The sequence below is a fragment of the Suillus subaureus genome, assembly GCF_016647635.1.
Source record: "Suillus subaureus strain MN1 chromosome Unknown BJ212scaffold_27, whole genome shotgun sequence".
NCBI lineage: Eukaryota > Fungi > Basidiomycota > Agaricomycetes > Boletales > Suillaceae > Suillus > Suillus subaureus.
The window spans coordinates 44,697-55,041 of record NW_024538583.1 but is presented as its reverse complement, the minus strand read 5'-3'; the positions used below and the strand labels follow the sequence as shown (position 1 = coordinate 55,041).

Here is a 10,345-nt window from a genome sequence, read left to right as displayed (position 1 = left end):
TGTGGCAAGTCACAATCCCCTTAATGTTTCTTGGCTGAATCCAACTTAAAATATTTATTAAGTGATGCTAAGCTGATCTAAGGTTCATTAAGAATTTTCTTGATTTTCCTGATATAGTGAGGAAACTTCAGAAGATGACTCACAACTTGAAGACAACAATGAAGGTTGGGTGAATGATGCTGCTTTGTTGCTGAAGGACCAATCTGTTGAGCTGCAAAAAATATCTGGCCTGTTAAGTTAGCACTTGTCAAGGTAGGTTAGGATACATACAAACTCACCTCTAAATTGAGGGTTCCCTTGTTCAGTTTTGCAAACTTGCCTACAAGCTCATCAACTCTACAACACTCCTCCTCCCTGCCTGGCACAAGATCCTTGGTGAGCAGAAAATGTTGATAGCCCACATGCCACATGATGTCTCCACCTGGTGGAATTTGACCTATTGTTACAATCAATGTATGCCCCTATTCTTTTGTTTCTCTTATCTCATGTTGCATTACATCATGATTGCTACTTGCTGTCATTAGATGATCTTACAGTGACTTGCAAAACTGTTAAAGGTGAGGACTAAGGACTATGAGAGAAACTGACTACTACTAAGGGAACTCTACAGCAAGACCTGGATGCAAGACAGAACTTGACCCTAAGGACAGCTACTGAGAGAGAATCCTTGAAATGACTGAGGGAGACTCTGAAACCAAATGGGCACTAGAGGATGTGCAAAGTGTGAATGCTAGAAGAAGTGCAATCAAGATGTGCATGAAAGTGTGCTGGGGCAATGTAGAGACTCATGCCTCTATATCACCGTTATAGGATGATATACCACCCCTTCCCACTGATACTCCAGCTCTGATCCTCAGGATAAGTCACTCGTGCTATTGTGCACTAATGTGCAACCACTGCATGCATGCAAATGCACTTGCATGTCCTGTGCACCTGCTCTAGGTCCTCCACTGCGGTCCATCCACCTGTCCATGTCCTCACTAAAGTCCACTAGTGTGTTCTTATTGTATTCTTATCACTCTGACATATCTTCCAGACTGATGTAAAGAATGAGATTGCTCTAGGCTTGGATTACCCATATTATGACTCATGACAATTGGTACAGTGTGCAACTCACTAGCTATGACTTTCCTGCAAGATGCGCCAGAGGCATGATGCTTTCCTGCATTATGTGATGCATTCCCACACACACACTTAGCATGCTCTTCCTGTGCTTGGTTGCACTTTGTTGTGCAGCATCCTGGAGCATCCATTCATTGTCCAACCAGTTCCCTAGTAAGTCCCTTCTTGTTTATACCTGCTATTAGACTATTTCTGGCATTGTACAATATATTATTCCATTATGGACCCTTACATTACCTTACTTACATACATAGAGCACTCCCTATTTGCTTCCAAGCCCTGGGAGTGTGCCTAGGCACAGCTTACCTGTGGCCTAGGAAGTTTTCAAACAGCTACCACCATCATGTCAATCAGTGTCTAGTAGTCAGAATCCATCATCTTCAGTCAGTATGCATCAATTATTGCCCTAGTCCTCAGCAGCAAGTCCATTATCATCATCAGTCTCCACTCAGCAGTTCCAGTTCATGCCATCATGACATCTACCAGTTTCTTATACATTCACGCACTCCTTGCACCTTATTCCCATGCTTTGCACTCCTATGTGCTCCATATTCCTGCACACATGCTCATCACACTTCACCAGAGTTGACCTGGCGTCACCCTGTGGATCTTGCTTTCCTTGCTTCCTCTAAGGGTTGAACATATTGCCTGGTGCACTTTGACCAACACTTAGAGAGACAGTAGGCTTTCCTCTCACCCCAGAGTGAGAGCCCTCTTTCTTTCTTCTGCTCTGTACTGCTAGCAGAGTAGTTAAACCTTCAACTGGAGCCCACTGTGAGGGAAACAATCAGCAAATCCACACACCCTTTCAACTCCATTCTACCTTTCCACACTCCCAACACTTGATCCACACTTTTTCGCCTTTTCCTGCACTTCTCTTGCACATTTGCGTGCCATGAGCGACCTGGTCAACAGAGATGGAATGCCCTGGCCCAGGTACCCAAATGTGCCATGCTTTACAGGAGACCCATTTGGGGTCCTTGCGCACTTACAACATGTAGATCAACTTGGCCAGATGAATAACTTCTCAGGTGCCCAGCACATTAAGTATGTCATCAAGTATACTCATGATGCAGACTCTAGAGAGCTGTGGCAGGAATTGCCTGAATATAAAGGAAGTAGCTTCGAAGATTTTGCTAATGAGATTATATCTATGTATCCAGAAACAGGAACAAATGCATACACACAACCTGCTGCCAAAGCACCCACTGTGTGCACACCTCAGGAGCTAGAACACACCCTAGAGCAGCCAGAGATCATGCCTATAGCACCTCAATGTGCCCCAAGTATCACTAACCCCAGTCTAGATCTCCCAGAAGCACCAGTCATCAAACTCGCCCCACCACCAGCCATCATTGAAGCACCCATCATATGTGTGCCTCAGCAACCAGAATGTGCTCCAGTGCGCCCCTATACTGCACCTATAGCACCTCAAAGTGCTTTAAGTATTGCTAACCTCATCCCAGTCATCCAAGAAGCACCCTTTGATGAAATTGTGTCATTACCAGCCTATATTGAAGCGCCCATTATGTGTGCACCCCCAGAGCCCATACCTGAACCAGTGTATCCATCAGCAGAAGTCACTCTGCCCCAGCTCGAAATATGCGAGCCTATCATCACCCCAAGCCTTCCAGAAGCACCTCTGGAAGAGATCTCATTGCCTATAGTCAGGGATGACTCTAAACATCTATCGCACATTCACACGCCAATTCATGCGCCCATTCTGGAGCTTTCTATAGCATTAGAAGCTCATTACACACCACCAGTTGACCAGAGTACAATTCTGGAAACTCCATTAGTTGCTGACAATTTTGCACACAGTAACTCATCACTGCTAGTCAGGGATAACTCTAAACATCTATTGCACATTAACACGCCTATCCCAGAGTCTCCTGCAGTGTCAGAGACTCATTATGTAACACTTTCTGACCAGAGTATGTCTCTGGTAACCCTGCTTATCACTGATGAGTCCACACCTGTCACATTTTCTTCATACAGTGACTATTGTCTGCCAGTGAAACATCTATGCATTGCATTGCATATCTGCCAAGTAGAGTATGTCTCAGGCGACCCTGAGGTGCCTTCAGAGTGCTGTATTGCACCTGAGGTCACGCAGGTTGCATGCTTAGAGGCACTGTATATTCATCCTTGCTCATCATCACATTTTTCATCGCTTTCACATTTTATACTCTCAAGGAGTTATTTATCTTTCACACATGTTTTGCCTTTGTCTTTACATAAACTCACCATTATTTCATCATTCATGCGCTGCATTTGCACACCATGTGCCTATATTCCTGCGCTATATGTGCCCATCGTTGCAGAAGAGTCTTCCTGCTATTGCATTTTTACTGCTTCATCAATTTCAAGCCACTTTTCTTGGACTTCATATCAGTCCCACCTTAATCTGACACCTATTTGCAACTTACACGTTTGCTTTGTGCATATTCACATGCCTATCACATTTATCATTGTTTTTGATTTCGCATATTTCACCTTTATTCACATTTTCTGCTCCTCCACCTACAGTGGCATATATATTGTAGGAATCAGACCATTCACACATAGTACTCTTAATAGAGGTGGTGCAATAATGAATATTTGGTCTGATTTTAATATTATTTGCATATATAAACCCACATAACATCATGAACTTTAATATAATTATCATAAAGCTCATCTCCTCTGCTCAAAAGGATAATATCCTTATTCTCTGCTCCTCTAGTTTGTCTATGAGGCAAAGTGCTTCCAAAACTGGTCCTAGCAAGTCTACTATTGCTATAGTTATGCTGCTCATGATAGAACATTGATATCATGGGCTTTGAGCCATTTTGTAGCTAGCTGTGAGGTATGCTTGGAGTCATTATCCAGTTGGAAGATAATGTCTTCTTCATCAATTCCTGACTTCTGCATGCTTCTGAGTAGGCACTCCTCTAGAATGGAGATTTACTGCTCTACATTCATCCCTCCTTCCACCTCACAAAGAGTACTCACATCATTCCATCTCCTACAACCTCTACCATTATACTTCATCTTTCAAACTTTAGTACATTCTTGACTTCTCTTTCCCCTGATGGTTCCCCTGCCTTTTTTGACATACAGTGGCTCAAAAAACTGTCTGCATGTTTTGACATTTTTCACTATATATGATATTGTGCGAGAACAAACAAATGCCTCAAGGACATGCTTATAGCACATTGTAGTATGGCTTCAGGGCTTTCATTTGAGCCCTACACCGTGGGAATCGGTGGAGATATGGTGGAGATACAAGGCTCACAAAATGGTGACTCATGTGGACAGTTTTTTGAGTGTATATTAAAACTATATAAATCATTATTTATGACACTACAAAAATCATGCCAGTATTATATAAATTATGAAGTGGTGTCATTATGTTATTTTATGACTATATCTAACTATATAAACCAGAATATCTCATGTATCATAGTCATAATCACCATGAAAGCCATCTCCTCTGCTCAAAGAGATAATATCCTCTCTCTGTCTTATGCTGGCCTCTCTGCTTGCCAAATTTCCTCTAGAACTGGAGTATGCAAGTCCACTGTGGCCAAGTTTATCAAAGAAAGCCACCCAGACAAGGAAAACTCTTGTGGAGGACGTCCATCCAAGCTTACCTCTACTGACAAAAGGGCTATTATCCAACATATCACTACAGGAAAGGCTGATAATGCTGTCCAAGCCACCCATTATATCAATTCCACCATCACTACCCCTGTCTCTTCACAAACTGTGAGGAATGTTCTCAAGGCAGTAACAAAGAAGAAAAAGCCTCTTCTCTTCATCAAACATAGGCAGAGAAGACTAGCCTTTGCCTTAGCTCATCAACACTAGACTGTAGAGGACTGGAAGCATGTTATATGGTCAGATGAGACCAAAATCAATAGGATTGGGTCAGATGGGAAGGTATATGTATGGAAAAAGAAGGGAGATGGCCTAACAGACAGAGAGGTTAATGGGACTGTCAAGTTTGGAGGAGGTTCTTTAATGGTATGGGGCTGTATGGGATGGAATGGTGTGGGAATGCTTGCTGAGGTTGAGGGGAAGATGAATGCTGAGCAGTATGTGGACATTTTAAATGACCACTTGCTGCCTAGCTTGGCAGAATCAGGGATTGATGAAGAAGATATCATTTTCTAACAGGATAATGATCCCAAGCACACATCCAGAAGAGCTAAGGAATGGTTTGAAGAACATAACATCAATGTTCTTGACTGGCCAGCACAGTCTCCTGATGTCAATGTCATTGAGCATCTCTGGGGAACACTCAAGAAAAAGCTTCAAGCCTATGAAAACCCCCCTAAAGGAGTATGGGAGCTTTGGGAGAGAGTAGCAGTGGAATGGGGGAAGATCACAGCTGAGGATTGCCAGAAATTAATTGAGAGTATGCCTAGAAGGATAGAGGCAGTAATTAAAGCCAAGGGAGGTCATACAAAATACTAGAATACCTGGTTATTATTGTAAAATACTTGAGTCAAAAAACTGTCCACATGAGTCACCATTTTGTGAGCCTTGTATCTCCACCATATCTCCACCGATTCCCACGGTGTAGGGCTCAAATGAAAGCCCTGAAGCCATACTACAATGTGCTATAAGCATGTCCTTGAGGCATTTGTTTGTTCTCGCACAATATCATATATAGTGAAAAATGTCAAAACATGCAGACAGTTTTTTGAGCCACTGTATGTCAAAAAAGGCAGGGGAACCATCAGGGGAAAGAGAAGTCAAGAATGTACTAAAGTTTGAAAGATGAAGTATAATGGTAGAGGTTGTAGGAGATGGAATGATGTGAGTACTCTTTGTGAGGTGGAAGGAGGGATGAATGTAGAGCAGTAAATCTCCATTCTAGAGGAGTGCCTACTCAGAAGCATGCAGAAGTCAGGAATTGATGAAGAAGACATTATCTTCCAACTGGATAATGACTCCAAGCATACCTCACAGCTAGCTACAAAATGGCTCAAAGCCCATGATATCAATGTTCTATCATGAGCAGCATAACTATAGCAATAGTAGACTTGCTAGGACCAGTTTTGGAAGCACTTTGCCTCATAGACAAACTAGAGGAGCAGAGAATAAGGATATTATCCTTTTGAGCAGAGGAGATGAGCTTTATGATAATTATATTAAAGTTCATGATGTTATGTGGGTTTATATATGCAAATAATATTAAAATCAGACCAAATATTCATTATTGCACCACCTCTATTAAGAGTACTATGTGTGAATGGTCTGATTCCTACAATATATATCTTGGATTATAGCTATGATGTTAAGCTTTTAGACATGTCCCTATGCCTTTATATTGTACTCAGGTGCTGGCTTGCTATTATCCAATTACAGTGGCTCAAAAAAGTGTCCTGATGTTTGTGGATTTTCATGTAATTGCTTCATTGTGAGTCAGGGTGTGGGAATATGACTAAGCTACAGGGAGGTGTCAGAATGCTCTGCTTCTTCACTTTGTCTTTGTTCCCCATAGCGTGGGAATCCGATGTCATCGTGTGAATATATGGACATTTTAATTTGGTGACTCATTGGGACACTTTTTTGACTTTCAATTTGACTAATACATTCTCTATAATTCTGGTACTTAGTGTTTCCTCCTGTTGTTCTAATCACTTCTACCACTCTTATAAACACACTCTTCATCAATTCCTACCATTACCCATTAGTAATCTTCCCCTACCATGCTGCAACTCCCTCCCATAGCTGAAATAGCCCCTATGAAGGATCTTGATATATTGCAAGTAATACCCTGAGCAATTTCCAAAGTTGGTCAATAGGGTTGAGGTCTGAAGACTATGCTGGCTATTATAGAACAGTAATATCATAGTTTTCAAACTATTTGGTAGCTGACTTGGAGTATATTTAAGATCATTATCCTGTTAGAAGATAGTGTGTTCTTCATCAATTTCTCATTTCTGCATGCTTCTAAGCAGACCCTCCTCCAAAATTGAGATGTACCACTCTGCACTTATCCTCCCCTCCAACTCACAGAGAATCCCTACTCTATTCCACCTCATATAGCCCCATAGTATCAAGTTTTCTCCTCTAAATTTGAGTGTTTCCTTGACTTCTCTTTGTCCCAGTAATTCTTCTACCTTTTTTCATACATATTCCTGGCCATTTGATCCAATCCTATTGGTTTTTATTTTATCTGATCTGATAGCTCTATTCCAGTCCTCAAAGTCCAATACTGGTACTTTAGAACACAGGCTAGTCTCCTCCCTCTATTGGCTGAAGATAGAAGAAGCTTTTCCTCTTGGTTATAGCTTTAAGGGTGGCTGCCTTAAGAACATTCCTGACTATTTGAGTGGAGACAGTGGTGTGGATGATGGACTAAATGAATTTGATGGCTTGAGTAGCATTAGCAGCCTCCCTAGTTAAAATATAATACACAAGAGATCTTTTATCATATAGTGTAAGCTTAAAAGGGTGATGTGATTTGATATTTTCTTTATTTGGAATGGCAATTTTGATGAATCTAGCAGTAGTATTCCTGCTCAGACCAGTTTTAGTAGAATTCTGCCTAGTAGACAGATGAGAGGAGCTGAGAATGAGAATAGGGGCTATTTCAGCTATGGGAGGGAGTTGCAGCATGGTAGGAATTGATGAAGAGTGTGTTTATAAGAGTGGTAGAAGTGGTTAGAACAACAGGAGGAAACACCAAGTACCAGAATTATAGAGATTGTATTAGTCAAATTGAAAGTCAAAAAAGTGTCCCAATGAGTCACCAAATTAAAATATCTATATATTCACACAATGACATTGGATTCCCATGCTATGGGGAACAAAGACAAAGTGAAGAAGCAGAGCATTCTGACACCTCCCTATAGCATAGTCATATTCCCACGCCCTGACTCACAATGAAGCAATTACATGAAAACCCACAAACATTGGGACACTTTTTTGAGCCACTGTACATATGTTTGGATGCTGCTAGGGAAAGTAGCTCACCACTTTCATGAGTAATCAAGATGGTATCTCCCCTTCCAAACAGCATGGAAGAGCTTGGTGGTAGTGCCTGGATGGTGTGAGCAGGACTAACAATACAGCTATCTTGTGTAGAGCACCGCTGCATACAGAATCTTTGCCAAACATGAATATAATCAAAAGAGAGGGAACAGTTGGAGCAACAGAATTGCCTTCCATTGCATTCAAGGTAGGATCTACCAGAGATCAAGTTGCCAAGCACTGGATGGAGATCAGGAATATGTAAACATTGGGAAGCTTCTTCAATAGTTAGATGAGGAAAATGCAGATAGCAAGTAAGGAGGATGGCAACAGTGTCATCAGAAGAAAAATGAGTGCAGTTGTTGGCAAAAAGGGAGGTGATTGGTTTGCCAGCGCCAACATACTGCTCACTGGGCAGAACAGTAGAGATCCAGGTTGCTTCTGGATAATGAAGTGCCATAGTATTTGCTTCCTGGGACATTTCATAGATCAAGCTCACATGATGCAACTTCAGAACTGTGTAAGGCTGGAAGAATTGCAGTTTTTCCTGCCAGTCAAGGAAGCAGCAGCACTGACTGTGGAAATCTCTGCAATTGGACATGTGGTAAGGCTGTTTCACATGGGTGATGTGGCAGCACTCAGTGATATCACTGCTCCATTGATATGGAGCACCCATGGCTCAAGTACTCAAGGTGACATGCTGCATTAACTCTAGCTTGGGGATCTCAAAGTGATTAAGGAAACCATTCTTGCCATGGTGACCACCCACTAGTAGGATAAAATCTTTGTAGTGGTGAAATTCACAGAGGGCTTCAAATAGAGAGTGTAGAGTTTCATCATGAATAAAGAAGTTCTGTGCTTGGAATATAAATTCAGTGATAGCATGTAGTGCACACACAACTTCATTGGGAACAGCACCAACAATCATGCCAGGAAGGAGCTTCTTGAGGTCTTGGTGTTCTCAACCAGTAAGTTGCTTCAGCATGGAGATGCTGTTCACCCAATGATGCACTCCTACACAAGGTTGTACACAAGGTTGGAGAACTGACAGTCAACAATCAAGTTCTGTTCCCCCCATAATGTTTATTGACCAGTTGATGGGGTGGTCAAAGAAAAATTTGTGCCACTGATGGAGGCCATCTGGCATCAAAAAGAAGGATGGGCATGCATGGCCCCAATCCTTCCAGTATGGCTCAATGACACCATTCAGATGAAGGGTTTGACACGTCTTGTAGAAGGATGTGATGTTGCAGGGGTCAGAAGTAATGCATGCCCTCTCGATAGTGTCAAGAGTGTAAGAACAAGTTTGAGGAGGATGTGGAAGAGGATCCCCAAATTGGGCAGCAGTAGCAAGAGAAATTAGAGAACATTTTGACACCATACACATGATGAGTAGTTGCTCAGGGTAGTTGGCTATCCAAGCAACCAAAGGTGTGTGGATCATATGCAAATCTCCTCTTGGGTCTGACATAGGGCATCCATTGTGAGTGGCAAGCTTCAAATTATGGATGACAATTGAAATTGTGAAATAATAAACTCATGCAGATAAAATTGCTTGGACAGGCTGTGAGACATCAAGAAACTTTGGTATTGGCAGGTAGGTGACCAAAGCAAATGCATGTGATGTCACTTTCATGCGAACACCTGCATGGATATTAGCAAGCAAAATTAGTAGGGGATGCATCTCCTTGTTTCCAGTGTAGAGAACGAGATCCCTCCAGGCATATATTGCACATATTATGACTCATGACAATTGGTACAGTGTGCAACTCACTAGCTATGACTTTCCCATGAAATGCACCAGAGGCATGATGTATTCCTGCATACACACTTAGCACACTCTTCCCGCTGTCTTCTTACTTGAGGGTCTTATATAAGTTGAGGTGAAATACAATGACTATCACAATTGTACTTCAATAAGACTAAGGTGCCAGCTCCTCAAGTTCACAGTCAACGGATTTTCTACTTCTTGGTTGATAATGTGTTATTTGTGGGTGGCCAAAGGGTAATAAATTACTTCTTTACTAGATCACTTCTTGATAGTAAGGGGAAGTATATATTTTGTCAGGTTAACTTAAACCTAGTAGGTAATATGGACCTCTGCTGGGTCAAATATGATAGACTGTTGTATAGGCAATCCCTGTAAGATAGTATACAACCAATCTAGACTAGAAATACTATAGTTTTCAAAGGCAATCTCAAGGCCTTCATTTTCTTCATAATCTCACACTATTGAGACAGAAAGAGGGAAAAC

General features: G+C 41.8%; 1 protein-coding gene across 1 annotated transcript; it reads right to left on the bottom strand.

Moving 5' to 3' along the window:
• Nucleotides 1-7,892: 7,892 nt before the first annotated feature.
• Nucleotides 7,893-9,711, bottom strand: BJ212DRAFT_1448196 (uncharacterized protein; the record flags this gene model as incomplete). The annotated part of the gene is made up of 6 exons (XM_041338510.1): nucleotides 7,893-7,967; nucleotides 8,609-8,741; nucleotides 8,802-9,034; nucleotides 9,092-9,102; nucleotides 9,148-9,627; nucleotides 9,675-9,711. The coding sequence occupies 6 exons, from the start codon at nucleotides 9,709-9,711 to the stop codon at nucleotides 7,893-7,895; spliced, it is 969 nt and encodes a 322-aa protein (XP_041190341.1).
• Between the last annotated feature and the right edge of the window lie 634 nt (nucleotides 9,712-10,345).